General features: G+C 35.9%; 1 protein-coding gene across 1 annotated transcript in view; it reads right to left on the bottom strand.

Moving 5' to 3' along the window:
* Window positions 1–18761, bottom strand: part of slc9a7 (solute carrier family 9 member 7) — a 66018-nt gene that overhangs the window by 17606 nt on the left and 29651 nt on the right. Inside the window, exon 14 of the mRNA XM_057840644.1 lies at window positions 974–1037. Coding sequence (XP_057696627.1) covers window positions 974–1037 — 64 coding nt within the window. The remainder of the gene's footprint in view (window positions 1–973; window positions 1038–18761) is intronic.

The following is an 18761-nucleotide window of genomic DNA, read 5'->3' as shown; positions in this document are numbered from 1 at the left end:
AAAATGGAAGTCATGTAGTTGCTTGTATTTGTATTTAACATTAGAATGTATAACTGTTTTCATGTACTAAATAATTTAAATATTTAAGGAAATGTTTTTAATGGAAGTTATTTTTTATTCATTATAAATCTAACATAAAATCAAATATATTGAAATTGTAAGTATTCTTTATTATTAAAATCATTCCCTTTTATGTAATTTATAGTCTTTTTTTATATTTACTTTTTTTATTATTATTTTACTTTATGTATGTGTTGTTATGTATATTATATATTGTCTGGAAAAAGAAACCTTTTTGGTGCAATAGAAAAATGATTTGAGCATACTTTTTATTATTAAATTTTACACTATCTTTTTAAGATATAATTATTATTTTCACATTATATCTGTTATAAAAGAATGTGTGGGTGTTATTTTTGTTATCAATAAAATATAAAATAAAATTACATAAATATTAATCCAAAAATTTATATGAATACTTTGTATTTTATTTTTATTTATTTAATAAAAACATTAACTTTTAAAATGTGTTCATTTTTAAAAAAATAGTTTTTATGTGTTGTTTTATGTGTAAAGGTATGTGAATAAATTTTTGAACACGCAATTGAATATGAGGTCTGAAATTGTTCATAACTTTACATTATATATATATATATATATATATATATATATATATATATATATATATATATATACATATATATATATTTAACTTCCTTAATCAAATTATCTTTTAATATTTCATGTATTTATTAAGAAAAAAGGCTTTCTTGTGGATTAATTAATTATTCATTAATTGTAAACTACTTATTTACTTGGTGAAATAAGGTAAATTTAGAATTTTTTTTTTTTTTTAAAGATTATTCATGATATCTATCAATATTTACCTCTTACTCCATTATTCATTCAAGAAATACCAATTAAAAAAACATGAACGCCATATAGCAATAATAAGCAATTCATCTTGACTCACCTCTAGCAGAACTTGGAAGGTGCCTGCAGAAGGCTGCAGGTCTCGATCGGGGTCCACCCCCACCCTGCGACACGTAAAAACAAAATCATTGCATCAAGATTCTGAACATTTCTGTTACACGCGCACTCATTTTCGGCGCCCTGCCCTCCCAAAACCCCCCTCAACATCCTGTTTCTATCAACAGACCTTGTCTTGGCTGACAGAACCAAAAATTGAGACACTGAGGAGTTTGCATGCAAAAGCAAAAGGAAGTTCAAATTTGTACTAGTGCTTTGCATTAAGTGGAAATTCACTGCCAATGACTGTGATAGATGTCAAATTCAATGGGGTGTTGTCAACTCTCAAATCCTTTTCTGTGTTGCCGTCTGTGAACTTTTGCAAACAATGAACAGTAAGAAAATCATGTTTTTCAGGTTTCCATGGCAACCACATAATAAAAGGAATCAAGAAGCTTTTTGTTCTAATTTTCTTTGGTAGACTCTCGGGGGAAAAAAAAGATGTCCATGTCCTTGTTATCTGTTTGCACTAATAAGCATAAAATTTGAAATGTCCAATTCAAACCAAAAAAGAGGAATTCCTGTCTTTTTCAGGCATGTCGTCTTAACTTTCTTTGTCGGTCAAATTGGCTTTGGAGGTGCGTTTTTTTGGATATATAATACTGGGTCTAACGCGTTTAGCTAAAATGGCTGACTTCCCGTGTGTTTTTGGACAAGGCTTCATGAGACTTTTTTGTAGGTCTCCTTACGATAACTATGTCTACCAAGTTTCATTCCTCTTAGTCAAACTGGCTTTGGGGGCTGAATTTTTTTGGTACATTCTCTTGGTCTAATGCAAACCAATGTGGCTACTTTAACCTAAAATGGCTGACCCCCAGTGGCTTTTCAGGCAAGGCTTCTGAGACTTTTTTGTGAGTCTACTTATGATAACTATGTCTACCAAGTTTCATTCATCTAAGTTAAACTGGCTTTGGGGGCTGATTTTTTGTTTCATTCTTTTGCGTCACAAGCAAGCCAAAGTGGCCGCTTTAAACCAAAATGGTTGACTTCCTGTAACTTTTCGGGCAAAGCTTCATGAGACTTTTTTGTGGGTCTACATATGATAACTACGTCTTCCAAGTTTCTTTCATCTAAGTTTAACTGGCTTTGGGGGCTGATTTTTTTGTTTCATTCTTTTGCATCTCAAGCAAGCCAAAGTGGCTGCTTTAAACCAAAATGGTTGACTTCCTGTAACATTTCGGGCAAAGCTTCATGAGACTTTTTTGTGGGTCTACATATGATAACTATGTCTTCCAAGTTTCTTTCATCTAAGTTTAACTGGCTTTAGGGGCTGATTTTTTTGTTTCATTCTTTTGCGTCTCAAGCAAGCAAAAGTGGCCGCTTTAAACCAAAATGGTTGACTTCCTGTAACTTTTCGGGCAAAGCTTCATGAAACTTTTTTGTGGGTCTACTTATGTTAACTATGTCAACCAAGTTTCATTTCTCTAAATCAAACTGGTTTTAGGGGCTGATTTTTTTGGTACATTCTGTTGGTCTAATGCAAACCACTGTGGCAGCTTTAAACTAAAATGGTTGACTTCCTGTGTCTTTTCGGGCAAAGCTTCATGACTTTTTTTGCGTCAAGTTATGATATATGTGTCTACAAAGTTTCATTCCTCTAAGTCAAACTGGCTTTGGGGGCTGAATTTTTTTTTTGTTTCATTCTTTTGCGTAATAGGCAAGCCAAAGTGGCAGCTTTTAACTAAAACGGTTGACTTCCTGTGTCTTTTCGGGCAAAGCTTCATGAGACTTTTTTTGTGCGTCAACTTATGATAAATATGTCTACCACGTTTCAGTCCTCTCAGTTAAACTGGCTTTGGGGGCTGATTTTTTTTTCTGTTTCCTTGTTTTGCATAACAAGCAAGCCAAAGTGGCAGCTTTAAACTAAAATGGTTGACTTCCTGTGTCTTTTTGGGCAAAGTTTCATGAGACTTTTTTTTGGGTCAAGTTATGATAAATAGGTCTACCAAGTTTCATTTCTCTAAGTCAAACTGGCTTTGGGGGCTCAATTTTTTTTGTTTCATTCTTTTTCATAACAAGTAGGCCAAAGTGGCTGTTTCAAACTAAAATGGTTGACCCCCTGTGTCTTTTTGGGCAAGGGTTCTTGAGATTTTTTTGTGGGTCTACTTATGATAACTATGTCTACCAAGTTTCATTCCTCAAAGTCAAACTGACTTTGGGGGCTGTTTTTTTCCCCCCGTTGCATTCTCTTAGTTCCAAAGCAAGCCAATGTGGCTGCTTTAATCTAAAATGGATGACTTCCAGTGAATTTTCGGGCAAAGCTTCATGAGACTTTTTGTGGGTCTACTTATGATGGTTATACCTACCAATTTTCATGCCGCTGAGTCAAACCGGTTTTAGGGGCTGAATTTTTTTCTTATTTTGTCTTGTTTCTAATGCAAGCCAAAGTGGCTGCTTTAAACTAAAATGGCCGACTTCCTGTATCTTTTGGGGCAGGTCTTCATGAGACTTTTTTTGTGGGTGTACTCATGATCAAACTGCCAACCAAGTTTTGTTTTTCCTAGTCTAATTGTCTTAGAGTGATGAATTACTTGGGTATAATCCACTGGGCCCAATGCAAACCAATGTGGATGCTCCAAATACACAATGGCTGACTTCCTGTGCCTTTTCAGGCATGGCTTTCTAAGCTTTTTTTGTGCAACTACTAGTGATCAAATTCTACAAGTGAATTTGGCTTCAGGGGCTGAATTTAAAAATGATCTTTTGAACAGTCAACCTTCGACCTTGTCAAGCTTAGTTTTTCAGCTGCTTCAAACCAAAACGGCAGCCTTCATGTGTCTTTACAAGTATGGCTTTTTGAGACTTTTTTGTGGGTCAACACTTGATAGATGTGCCTATCATGTTACATGTTTCTACTTGAAATAGGCTTCAGGTGCTGCTTTAATCTCTGTGGGGTCAAGCTCTGACCTAATTGAGTTCAGCTACTACTGTTTTTTGGTAATTTTAAACCAAAATGGCTGACTTCCCATGTCTTTTCATGTAGGATTACTTGAGACTTCTTGGTGCCTGTACCCATAATAGCTATACATATCAATTTTCATGTTGCTACATGAAACTGGCTCCAGGGGGTAAATTGTTTTTAATGAAACTTGACATTTTGGAACTGAGCAATTTCAGTTCTTTGAACCACTTCAAAACAAAATGGCGGAGTTAGAGTGTATTTTAAGGCATGCCTTGAGACTTTTTTGTGGGTCTGCTCACGATAGACATTCCTGCTAAAGTCCATAATGATAGGTAAAAATTGCTTCTGGGGCTAAATTTCTTTGCTGAGTTGAGGGCTGATGTTTTGGAGTGACGCAATTGTAGTTTTTATCCACTTCGAACCAAAATGGCGGACTTTGAGTATGTTTTAAGGCATGACTTTTTGAGACTTTTTTGTGGGTCTACTCACCATAGACATGCCTACCAAATTCCATAAGGATAAGTCAAACTGGCTTTGGGGGGCTGAATTTTTTTTGTACGTTGAGCACAGACATTTTGGAGTGAATCAATGATAGTTTTTATCCAATTCAAACCAAAATGGTGGTGTTTGAGTGCATTTTAAGTTAACCCTTCTTGAAACTTTTTCGTGGGTCTACTCAGAGTAGACATGCCTACCAAATTCCATAAGGATAGGTGAAACTGGGTTTGGGGGCTGAATTTTTAGATAGCTGAGGGTTGATGTTTTGGAGTAAAGCAATTGTAGTTTTTATTCAATTCAAACCAAAATGGTGGCATTTGAGTGTATTTTAGGACATGTCTTCTTGAGACTTTTTTGTGGATCTACTCATAAAAGACATGCCTACCAAATTCCATAGGGATAAGTCAAACTGGCTCTGGGGGCAAATTTTTTTTGTTTTGTTCGTTGAGCACAGACATTTTGGAGTGAATCAATGATAGTTTTTATCCAATTCAAACCAAAATGGTTGCGTTTGAGTGTATTTTAGAACATGTCTTATTGAGACTTTTTTGTGGATCTACTCATAAAAGACATGCATACCAAATTCCATAAGGATAAGTCATACTGGCTCTGGGGGCTGATTTTTTTGTTCGTTGAGCATCAATGTTTTCAAGTGAACAAGTTGTAATTTTTTTTTCCACTTCAAACCAAAATGACAGAGTTTGAGTGTATTTTAAGACATGCGTTCTTAAGACTTTTTTGTGGGTCTACTCATTAAAGACACACCTTCCAAATTCCATAAGGATAGGTCAAACTGACTTTGGGGGCTGATTTTTTTTGTTCGTTGAGCACAGACATTTTGGAGTGAATCAATGATAGTTTTTATCCAATTCAAACCAAAATGGTGGACTTTGAATGCATTTAAAGGCAACCTTTCTTGAGACTTTTGTGGGTCTACTCAGAGTAGACATGTCTACCAAATTCCATAAGGATAAGTGAAATTGGCTTGTGGGGCTAAATTTTTAGATGGCTGAGCGCTGATGTTTTGGAGTAAAGCAATTGTATTTTTTATCCAATTCAAACCAAAATGGTGGCGTTTGAGTGTATTTTAGGACATGTCTTCTTGAGACTTTTTTGTGGATCTACTCATAAAAGACATACATACCAAATTCCATAAGGATAAATCAAACTGGCTTTGGGGGCTGATTTTTTTTTGTTCGTTGAGCACAGACATTTTGGAGTGAATCAATGATAGTTTTTATCCAATTCAAACCAAAATGGTGGCGTTTGAGTGCATTTTAAGGCAACCTTTCTTGAGACTTTTTTGTGGGTCTCCTCAGTGTAGACATGCCTACCAAATTCCATAAGGATAAGTGAAACTGGCTTGTGAGGCTGAATTTTTAGATGGCTGAGCACTGATGTTTTGGAGTGAAGCAATTGTAGTTTTTATTCAATTCAAACCAAAATGGCAATGTTTGAGTGCATTTTAGGGCATGTCGTCTTGAGACTTTTTTGTGGGTCTACTCATAAAAGACATGCCTACCAAATTCTATAAGGATAAATCAAACTGGATTTGGGGGCTGATTTTTTTTGTTCGTTGAGCACAGACATTTTGGAGTGAATCAATGATAGTTTTTATCCAATTCAAACCAAAATGGTGGCGTTTGAATGCATTTTAAGGCAACCTTTCTTGAGACTTTTTTGTGGGTCTACTCAGTGTAGACATGCCTACCAAATTCCATAAGGATAAGTGAAACTGGCTTGTGGGGCTGAATTTTTAGATGGCTGAGCACTAATGTTTTGGAGTGAAGCAATTGTAGTTTTTATTCAATTCAAACCAAAATGGCAATGTTTGAGTGCATTTTAGGGCATGTCGTCTTGAGACTTTTTTGTGGGTCTACTCATAAAAGACACGCCTACCAAATTCTATAAGGATAAATCAAACTGTATTTGGGGGCTTTTTCATTTTTTTAGTTAGCTGAGCGTCCATGTTTTGGAGTGAAGAAATTGTAGCTTTTACCCACTTCAAACCAAAATGGCGGACTTTGAGTGTATTTTAAGGCATGGCTTCTTCAGCCTTTTTAGTGGGTATACACATAAAAGACACGCCTACCAACTTCCATAAGGATAACTCAAACTGGATTTGGGGGCTGATTTTTTTTTTTTTAGATCACTGAGCGTCCACATTTTGGAATGAAGAAATTGTATCTTTTACCCACTTCAAACCAAAGTGTCGGAGTTTGAGTGTATTTTAGGGTACGCATTCTTGAGACTTTTTTGTGGGTCTACTCTTAAAAGACACGCCTACCAAATTCCATAAGGATAAGCCAAACTGACTTTGGGGGCTGAATTTTTTTGTGACTTGAGCCCTGACCTTTTGGATAAGGGCAATCACGGTTTTTATCCTCTTCAAATCAAAGTGGCAGACTGTTTTAAGGCATGACTTCTTGAGACATTTGACTTGGTCTACTCGTGGTAGACGTGCATATGAAATTCCACGAAGATGAGCATAACTAGCTTCAAGGGTTGAGTATTCCAAATCATGGGGGTCGACGTTCGGCCACACAAACACAGGAACTTCAAGGTTCGTACAAGGTACAGAAAGAAAAACAGGCCTGTCATGAGATGAAGACAACTGAAGGGGCCCCCCGAGGGGGGAAATAAGATGCACGAACACACACAAAGATGTATACACACACTCACACACTTATGTAAGAGGGCGCTTCCGCTTGTCCACTAATGCTGAAACCAGCCTCAACCCCCTTCAGTGTCAGCAAAGCCATCCACTACTCCTCATCATGCTCTATTTTGTCTGCAGCCAAAAATGGCGGAAGCAGTGTCGAAACCACGTCTTCCTCTTTTGCATAATTCGCATGTTTTGTGTTTACATCATTTTTTTCATTTTGATATTGTTTGTCAGATTAAGTGACTGACAAACCAGATCTGCAGATCAGATTAATGTTTTTGCATTAATCACACAGTAACTTTGGCAAATTACTACTTGCAACACTGAAACTAAAGAAGCAGATAAGCAACCTTTCTGCTGTAGTAACTGCTTTAACAGTATTTCATAAATCAACTTATGGGCTGCCAGTGATGGCGATAGACGTCCAATCCGTTTTGGCTTGGAAGGCTATGAATGAAAATGTTTTTTTTTTTAATTAAAAAGTTAGTATAAAAATATCTAAAACAATTACAATTTTAATCTAATTATTCATTTTGTTTAATTGAAAAAAACATTGCAAACCTCTTACATTTAAAAAAAAAATGTTTTAATCCTTTTTCTTCATTTTTTTTGAATGAATCATATTTTAGTGCCATTGACAGCAATGTATTTTTTGTTATTAATTTTTTTTTAAATTTGAAAATAATGTTTAAATTTTTTTTTTTTTTTTTTTTAAGGTTTTTTTTTTTTTTTTCATTCTTAATTTTTGGATCGTATCATATTTTAGTTCCTTTGATGGCAATATTTTCTGTTGGTTTTTTTTTTTTTCAATTTGAAATTAATGTTTTAAAATGTTTCTTTTTTTTAATTTGTAATTTATTTTTTGTTTTTTTTGTTTTTAAAAAGTCCTTTTTTTTTTTCATTTTTTGATCATATTATATTTTAGTGCCGTTTTGACTTGGAGGGCTGTGAGTGATCATATTTTTTTTTTTACTTCATGAAAAAGTTTTGAAATGTTTAAATTGAAAAAAAAATCCAAATATCATTTTTTTACCCAATTGCAGAAACAAGTTATCCAATAAAAGCTTTTTTAAAATGATAATCACGACAACGGATTTGGGCCAATATGCATAATGTAGTGCTGTCATGTCCACTTACTGCCTGCCTGTATTTCTGGTGTTTTATCGCCCCCTGCTGACACTTATGTGTAATTAGTTTTGATAAATTCCAACATTTTCTGCTGACATAATCATATATCGATGCAAACTCATTGCAAATAGAGAGAGCTAAATGTCTGCAGCCAATGTACCATAGCAGTTCTTGCCATTTCACCACATTGTTTGTGCCTTATACCAGCATCACTTACAAGTTATATTATTCTTTTGTTTTATATTAATGAGCGTTGTGTAGTATATTGGAGATGTGATGTGTATATTTGTGGTTACATTATTTCATTGCTTACAAGCTGCACTACTAGTTGCTGTTCAAATTGATACGTGGTGTATACTCTGTTTTATTTTGTGATTTTATTTCATATTATTGACACAATGTTTTGTTATTTTCAGTTTTACAAAACCGTTTCTCTTTCCAAGAGAAAGATGACCACAGTAAAGCCAATTCAACTTTACTTCAGCATCTGACTTCTCTTTAGAGCCCTCTTTGCCGATTGGTGTATTCACACACACATTGAGGACAGAATAATTGCCTTATTGGCACTTTGCACTTGCACTTGATCCGAAAAACTAAACTGATGTTAGCACTATTTTGATTTTAACAATAAATATAGTGGTGCAATATAGACACTTTTTCCCATAACTTTTGCACAGAATGTTTATTTGGAAAACTTTGCAGTTGTTATATTTATCATTATGAAAGCATCCAGTGGGGCATCACAATACAATTAGCCGTATGTTAAGTCCACGATCGCATGCATCGGTATCGGTTTGATATCGGTACTGGATTTTTGGAGTTGGACAATATCGATTATAGGTTAAAAAGTCATTAATTTGGTTTTCATAATTTCATTTTGGTTTGAAGATTAATAATGTTTTGAATGTTTTCATATTTTTTAATTACATTTTTTCAAAAAAACAATATTTTTGGAATCTTATCATATTTCACTGCCTTTGACATCAATTGACAACTAATCCTTTTGAACTGGAAGCGATCAGTGACACTTTTAGACTAAAACAGCATGTAAAACATACAATTTATCACATGAAAATGTTTTTTTTTACATTAACGTGATTTTAAGAAATGGATTAAGTAGATGCAAGCAAACCCAGGGAGGCCTTGGACCATCTTACCCAAGCAGACCCAAAACACCGCACACTGATGCACTTTCCCACCACCATTTGCACTGCTTTATACAGAAGATACGCCACCTGATGTACTCCCACTTCATGCGAGTACAGCACTCCACTGTTTTGACACCAGCTCTGTGAAAGAACATTCTTATTTTATGAGTGTCCACCCTGTCATGGTGAGATAACTGACCCTTTAAGAAAACATTTAAATGTTTTCACACAACACATTGGAGAGTATTTCTATACTTTGCAGATGGAAAATGAAATTACAGCAGACTTGTAGCCACACTGGACAAAGAAAATGTATAGGGTCTTGTTACGACATGGTTATTTATCATGTAATAATGAATTAACGTGAGAAGTTTCATACAACTGTGATTGGCTGGGAGCTAGTTGAGAGTGTAGCCCAGCCTTATACTAAAGGTTAGCTGGGGAATGGCGAACCCCGTGAGAAATGGATAGATGGATGAATTTTGGCAAATTTAAAATGACAACATTTTTTGTTTTAATGTGGTAAGTTTCATGTTTTGAGGCGAGAAATGTCATGAATTTTTAACAAGATACAGTGGGGCAAATAAGTATTTAGTCAACCATCAATTGAGCAAGTTCTCCTACTCGAAAAGATTAGAGAGGCCTATAATTTTCAACATAGGTAAACCTCAACCTTGAGAGACAGAATGTGGAAAAAAAAACTGAAAATCACATTGTTTGATTTTTAAAGAATTTATTTCCAAATTAGAGTGGAAAATGAGTATTTGGTCACCTACAAACAAGCAAGATTTCTGGCTGTCAAAGAGGTCTAACTTCTTCTAACGAGGTCTAATGAGGCTCCACTCGTTACCTGTATTAATGGCACCTGTTTTAACTCATTATCGGTATAAAAGACACTTGTCCACAACCTCAGTCAGTCACACTTCAAACTCCACTATGGCCAAGACCAAAGAGCTGTCGAAGGACACTAGAGACAAAACTGTAGAACTGCACCAGGCTGGGAACAATGAATCTGCAATAGGTAAAACGCTTGGTGTAAAGAAATCAACTGTGGGAGCAATTATTAGAAAATGGAAGACATACAAGACCACTGATAATCTCACTCGATCTGGGGCTCCATGCAAGATCTCACCCCGTGGCGTCAAAACGATAACAAGAACGGTGAGCAAAAATCCCAGAACCACACGGGGGGACCTAGTGAATGACCTACAGAGCTGGGACCACAGTAACAAAGGCTACTATCGCTAGAGAGCATTTGGATGATCCAGAAGAGGACTGGGAGAATGTGTTATCGTCAGATGAAACCAAAATAGAACTTTTTGGTAGAAACACAGGTTCTCGTGTTTGGAGGAGAAAGAATACTGAATTGTATCCGAAGAACACCATACCCACTGCGAAGCATGGAGGTGGAAACATCATGCTTTGAGGCTGTTTTTCTGCAAAGAGACCAGGACGACTGATCTGTGTAAAGGAAGGAATGAATGGGGCCATTTATTGAGAGGGAAGGGCATTGAAGATGAGACGTGGCTGGGTCTTTCAGCATTACAATGATCCCAAACACACACCCAGGGCAACAAAGGAGAGGCTTCGTAAGAAGCATTTCAAGGTCCTGGAGTGGCCTAGCCAGTCTTCAGATCTCAACCCCATAGAAAATATTTTAGAGGGAGTTGAAAGTTCGTGTTGCCCAACGACAGCCCCAAAACATCACTGCTCTAGAGGAGATCTGCATGGAGGAATGGGCCAAAATACCAGCAACAGTGTGTGAAAAGCTTGTGAAGAGTTACAGAAAACGTTTGGCCTCCGTTATTGCCAACAAAGGGTACATAACAAAGTATTGAGATGAACTTTTGGTATTGACCAAATACTTATTTTTCACCATGATTTGCAAATAAATTCTTTAAAAATCAAACAATGTGATTTTCTGTTTTTTTTTCACATCCTGTCTCTCATGGTTGAGGTTTAACTATGTTGAAAATTACAGGCCTCTCTAATCTTTTCAATTAGGAGAACTTGCACAATTGGTGGTTGACTAAATAGTTATTTGCCCCACTGTATCTTGTTAAAAATTCATGACATTTCTCGCATCAAAACATGAAACTTACCACATAAAAAAAAAAAAGTTGTCATTTTACATTGCCAAAATTCATCAGCCGTTCAAGTTATAATACGATATACTGTATATATATATATATATATATATATATATATATATATATTAGATATTAGATAATTTTAGAATCATAAATTTCCTATTGTGACACAATGAAATGAAAAGGTTTTTTTTTTTTAAATGTTGTAAAGCAATAACTTTTTATTTCCTATTGTGGCAATAATATCCTTTCTCATGAAACATTGGCTGGTTGATATCTAAACATTTTTTTAAGACTACTGTCATTTTCGTTTTAATTTGTGTTAAACTAGATCAGTGGTGTCAAAATGGTGGCCCGTGGCCCTTAGCTGACCCACAACATCTTATTGTGTGACCCGCGAAAGTGAATCCTGTGCATCAACTTCATGGTCTTTTTGTAATAAAATTTTAATAAAATTTCTGTAGTTCAGAAATTGTTTTTTTTTTCACCCTTTTTGGACAAAACAATTAAAAACAACTTTAATTTAAAATGATAAATTTAGTCTTTTTTATTTAAAATATTTTTTTAAATATTTGTAAACAAAGATGAAAAATATATATATATATGCTCTGCCTTTTTTAATTACAATCAAAACAAAAATTTAAAACAAAAAAAAGAAAATACTCACACTTTAAAAAAAGAAGAAAACTTTTAAGACAAACAATTAAGATACTCAAACAAAGAGCATTTGGACAATTTTGAGGTCAAAAATGTCTCGAAATAATTAATCGACTCTCAAAATAGTTCTCGATTCATATGCTAATCATTACCGTATTTTTCGGACTATAAATCACACCTGAATACAAGTCACACCAGCCAAAAATGCGCAATGAAGAAGAAAAAACATATTAAGTCGCACCGGAGTACAAGTCGCATTTTTGGGGGAAATTTATTTGATAAAATCCAACACCAAGAACAGACATGTCATCTTGAAAGGCAATTTAGAATAAAAATAGAATAGAGAACAATAGGCTGAATCAGTGTACGGTATGCTAATGTTGCAGTTTAGCTTGAAAATAACATAAAATAGTATGACAATGTGTTAATAATTTCACAGATCAGTCACTCCACAATATAAGTCACACCCCTGGCCAAACTATGAAAAAACACTGCGACTAATACTGTAGTCCGAAAAATACGGTAGTTGTCGATTAGTTAATCAGCCATGGCAACTCTACCTTTCACTCCGTCAACGACAGCTACAGTGGTACGAGAAAGTATCTGAACCTTTTAGAATTTCTCACATTTCTGCATAAAATCACCATCAAATGTGATCTGTTCTTTGTCAAAATCACACAGATAAAAAAAAAAAACAGTCTGCTTTAACTAAAACCACCCAAACATTTATAGGTTTTCATATTTCAATGAAGATAGTATACAAACAATGACAGAAGGGGGAAAAATAAGTTAGTGAACCATCACATTTAATGTTTAGTGGCCCCCCTTTTTGTGGCAATAACTTCAACCAGATGCTTCCTGTAGCTGCAGATCAGTCTGGCACATCTCTACAAAACTGATGTAGTTCAGTCAGATTCCTGGGATGTCTGGCATGACTCGCTGTCTTTAGGTCATGCCACAGCATCTCAATGAGGTTCAAGTCTGGACTTTGACTTGGCCACTCCAGAATGTGTATTTTGTTTTTCTGAAACCATTCTGAAGTTGATTTACTTCTGTGTTTTGGATCATTGTCTTGTTGCAGCATCCATCCTCCTTTTAGCTTCAACTGCCTGACAGACGGTGTCAGGTTTTCCTGCAAAACATCCTGATAAACCTTTGAATTCATTCTTCCATTAATGATTGCAAGTTGTCCAGGCCCCGAGGCAGCAAAACAGCCCCAAATTATGATGCTCTCTCTCCACCATGCTTCACGGTAGGGATGAGGTGTTCATGTTGGTGAGCTGTTTCATTTTTCCTCCACACATGACGTTGTGTGTTACTCCCAAACAATTCAACTTTGGTTTCATCAGTCCACAAAGTATTTTGCCAAAACTTCTATGGAGTGCCCAAGTGCCTTTTTGCAAACATTAAATGAGCAACAATGTTTTTTTTAGGCAGCAGTGGCTTGCTCCGTGGAGTCCTCTCATGAACAACATTTTTGGCCATAATTTTACAGATGTTTGATTAGTGCACAGAGATATTGGATTGTGTCAGTGATTTAATGTGATTCCAGTATTTACCTGGCACTCAAGTTCTTTTTTACCTCTGAGTATTCTGCGCTGAAATCTTGGCATCATATTTGGTGGACGGCCACTCCTTGGGAAAGAAGCAACAATGCCCAACTCTCTCCATTTGTAGACAACTTCTCTGACTGTCGATTGATGAACATCCAGACTTTTAGAGATGGTTTTGTATCCTTTCCCAGCTTTATACAAATCAACAGTCCGTGATCGCAAGTCTTCAGACAGCTCTTTTGGCCGAGCCACAATGCACATCAAACAATGCTTTTCATCAAGACAATTCTTACCAGGTGTGTGTTTTATAGTGGGCAGGGCGGCTTTAAATCACTCATCAGTAATTGGGCACACACCTGACTTAATTTTTTTGTTAAAAATTGGTTTCAATTGCTCTTTAAGTCTCCTGAGGCAGAGGGTTCACTTACTTATTTTTCCCCCTTCTGTCATTGTTTGCATGTTATCCTCATTAAAATATGTACACCTATAAATATTTGGGTGGTTTAAGTGAAAGCAGACATTTTTTTTCATCTGTGTGATTTTGACAAAGATCAGACCACATTTGATGGTGATTTTATGCAGAAATGTGAGAAATTCCAAAAGGTTCAGATACTTTTTCATACCACTGATAAATTCAATTAGCTGATAAATAAAAATAGCACAACAATTTGCATCATTTAACACAAAAAAACAAAATGTGCTTCTTCGTCGGAGCCAGTGAACATCAGAATAAAGCTTATAGCGGCATGTCCCCGTTGCCATGGCAACGGGTGGACGAGGGGGAGCTTTTGGCATGGCCGCACGGCAACACAATGCTTGCTCTTCGCGCCCAGGCCGCATTACTCATATTAAACACAGCCTCTATTTTGCACACGCACACACGCGCGGGGGTAATCCGCTTTAGGAGCCCTGCGTGTGTGTCGCAATACTAATAATAAGCGGCTCTGAGTAAGCATTTGTCATCTAATTCAGCGATTTGCAAAATGTCTGAAGTGTCCCTTCTAGTGGTGCGTAAAACTCTTCGGATTTGCAAAAAGGGATGGGCAATAGTTGATCATTTTAATCGCGATTAATTGCATGAGATTAATTGCGACTGATTGCAGTCTATATAATAAACTTGTAATTAGTAATTAGCACACTTATTTGATATACTGTATACCAGTGTTGTTTTTGGCAGTCCTTTTAATTTTCATGCAAGTCTTTTGGACGGAAATACTTCTTCGTCTTAGTCACATTTTAGTCATTTCAAATTGTATTTCTCTTCATCTTGTTTTAGTCGACGATTACTAAAAATGTTTTAGTCCAAAAATATGAGCATATATTGTAGCATCTACAAAGACAACACCAAATTCATGATGATAATGCACACTCAGCAGGAAAGTATTACATTACATACATACATACATTACATTATTTTCAATAATTAAACCCACGCAGACACCACAAACAGTATGTAAAAACTTTTTTTCGCTTGTAACCAAGAATCCAGACTGTTTTATGTCCATATCTATGAAGAATTCGGGGATTTAAGCATTTATTCACAAGAATTTTCACCGGAAAAGCTATGTTTACATCAGGCGGCCGCTAGTTACAATCACTAACAGACTAGCATTATACTTTGACATATTTACGTAAAATAAATGCTAACTGCAGGTTTTTTTTGTTGTTGTTGCTTTTAACCAAGAATCGAGACTGTTTTACGTCCATATCTATAAAGAATTCGGGGATTTAAGCATTTGTTCACAACAATTTTTACCGGAAAAGCTCTGTTTACATCAGGGGGCCTCTTGCTACATTTACTAACAGACTAGCATTGTACACTTCGACATAATTACGTAAAATAAACGCTAACTGCACGTTTTTGTTTTTTTTTGCTTTTGACCAAGAATTGAGACTGTTTTACGTCCATATCTATAAATAGTTTGGAGATTTAAGAATTTATTCACAAGAAGTTTCACCAGAAAAGCTCTGTTTACATCAGGCGGCCACTAGCTACAATGAGTAACACACTAGCAATGTACTTAGACACATTTATGTAAAATAAACGCTAAGTGCACGTTTTTTTTTTTGCGTTTAACCATGAATCGAGACTGTTTTACGTCAATATCTATAAAGAATTTGGGGATTTAAGCATTTATTCAAAAGAATTTTCAACGAAAAAAGCTCTTTGTCTATGATTCCACTCGGTCAGCTTTAACAGCCACGCCAACAATGCAGGCCCCCTATTTATCGGCCCTGCGCCCCGTGTCCCGTCGATATATTATGAAGTCTATGCACACGCTGCATTCTAACGCCGGATTTAGGTGGAAACAGGACGAAGGTTTTAGTGCATACAAGCAGGCAGGAGTGTCTCGAGAGTGATTTGGTCGAGGATTCAAGGTAATTATCATATAAAATAGCACAACGCATGCACTTTGAAACGTTGTGGGAAAAAATGAATTTGAATGGAAAAAAAATACATTAAATATTTACGTAAAATGAATGATAGCTGCCAGGTTTTTTGCTTTTAGCCAAGAATCTAGACTGTTTTACGTTCATATTTATAGAAATTCAGGGATTTACGCATTTATTTACAATAATTTTCAACTTTAAAGCTCTTTGTTTTGTGATGGCTGCCTTGTTGCATTTTGTATCCATACACAATAGCGTACCTTTACATTCAAATAATGAGGTCATTTTCGGCCAACTGCCTGTTTTTTGGCAAAAAAATAGTAATTTAGACATTTCTGCGTCCGTACAACTCCGCTTTTACGTGTTTTATTTTATGTAACATTTCAATCTAAAAACGACGAGGGCCAGATAGCCGGCAGAACGTGCTGAGGCAATTGTGTCATCAGAATTCAACCTAAGTAAGTTGTGACTGTATGTAGAAAAGTGCAAAATTGTATTTTGTTGAGTAAACTTAAGATGATTTTGCATGACCTCAATCCATCCCTCAGACCTTTGACCTCAATCACTGCATTCATTTGAACTGGATTAGACGTCTGTCATTTTCAATGGAAGACAATGAGTTAATGCGCAGTTAAAATAATTAACAGTGAGATTATGATTAATCGCATTTTGTATAATAATGAATTTAAAAGTAGTATTTAGCATACTTTTATTTTAAATGTATTGCCACTGTATAGTAACTCATAATGACTTAAGTTAGAATAATTAACTGTTCATTAGAGTTGTCCAATATTATCGGGTTGCCGACAATATCTGCTGATAAAAGCATTTTAAATTGATATCGGATAATCTCGACATCGGGTTTTCATTATCGGTTTTGGACCAATATGCATGTAGCCTTCAAAGTGAATGTAGAAGCCTTCTGCCTTAGTAAGAGGGCTGGTCATAGCTTAGCACAACAATTGTGCTTATTGACCATTAGATGCTTGGGTTTTGTTATATAAGCATTATCATTATTAAAGCATTCAGTAGGGCATTACAATACAATTAGGAATAATATGTTGAGTCCATGACCGTATATGTCGGTATCAGATTTTTGGAGTTGGACAATATCGGGGTATTGGTTATCAGTTAAATAAGTCATTATCGGACAACTATGCTGTTAATCAATGTGAGTTAACTCACCCAGCCTTAATTGTCAATGTTCTTTTCTAGTATTTTTGAACACTTCTTCCTACTATGCAACTGTATTTTAGTCAGTGTGGTCCTGAAGTATTCTTTGTAATATTGAAGTGCTACTTGGTGTAAAAGAAAAAAGTTTGAGAAGGACTGAGTTAGTTTGTGAGGGGAGCAGTATGAGGTGTAGGGATTACTAATTATGCAGGAATTCCAAGGGAAGAAAGGCAAGGCATACAGATGGAAATGGGCCACTCTGGCCCCATCTTCTGGTCAACCAATCAGAGAGGAGGTGAGTTTCAGTTTTGTAGTTGTTGTATATTTTTGTTCAAAGGAAATGTATTGTTTTCAAGAAAGTACACAGCAAAAAAAGTTAAGTTAATTAAAAGTTAGATGTTTTTTTGAGAAATCAATTGTTTTGGGGGTTGTTGTTCATAAGGTTGCAACAGTTTAAGAAGAATTTTGTTTCAAAAAGAACTTTTTCGTAACAATATAAAGAAAAATAAAACAAGACAATCAACCACAATGGGAGTTTGTGTCACATTAAAACTGTTCGGTATATAAAGACACTTGGGTTAGGCTCATACTGCAGGTCTTAATGCACAAATCGATTTTTTTTCCCCGGCTCGAGTGAGGCATTAACTTGATGGTCTGAACGGGAAAAGTCGCATAAAAGTGGACAATTTCAAATCTAATCTAGGTCACTTTCATATGTGGTTAAAATCTGAGCTGGGCAACATTTTTCCAGAATGTGGCTGCGGTCTGAACTGTCAAGTCTCCCAAATCGGAATCGGCAAAGAGCGAGAGATGCAGAAAGCTACGGCAGCGATGGATCTGTGCATAGGTGTTAGCACTTAGCTTGAACTCAGCTTTCAGGCAGTAGGCGGGCTTGACCAGTCATATAAAAATAAAATAAAATGAAAAAAAAAAGGATAAGCCTGAGAATGCTCGGTTTTCTTGCACTTTAGACGTTTTCTTGTTGATCTTAATCAGAGGTATCGACAAGTTGTCCGCACGCTAGTAGTGTTCATCATCTAACAAGCCGAGCAACACTTAATAGCGACCCCTGTCAACTCATGGCAGTGAACTTTAGTTCCCACCCCATATCATAAAAATTAAATGCTTAACAATATATTACACGCCCAGATCAAAGAAGTTAATTGTTTAACAATAAATTACTCTTACTTCAGTCTTATAACAGTTTTAATGTTTCACATTGAAAGTATGACATACTCCCATTGTGATCATTCAACATACTTCGTTTATTATGACTAAGCAGCGAACAGGGGGGAACAGAAGAAAAGGAACACAAGAGAAGAAAGAAAAGAAACATAAACAACAAAAAGAAATACATTGAACGTCTAGACTAACTACTAATATGTTGGTGCTATTGTCAGCTAGATGTATTTCCGGTTGACACCATGTGGGGGGCCTGTTGACCAGGGAAAGAGGGGGATGGGGGTGGGGGAGTCTATAAGCTAAGTGGTTGAAAGTGGTAGCGTGAACACAAATCAGCTCTGTGAT

The sequence above is a fragment of the Corythoichthys intestinalis genome, chromosome 7 (assembly GCF_030265065.1).
Source record: "Corythoichthys intestinalis isolate RoL2023-P3 chromosome 7, ASM3026506v1, whole genome shotgun sequence".
In the NCBI taxonomy this organism is placed as follows: Eukaryota; Metazoa; Chordata; class Actinopteri; order Syngnathiformes; family Syngnathidae; genus Corythoichthys; species Corythoichthys intestinalis.
The sequence above is the reverse complement of the archived record's forward strand: the minus strand, read 5'-3'. Positions and strand labels throughout refer to the sequence as shown.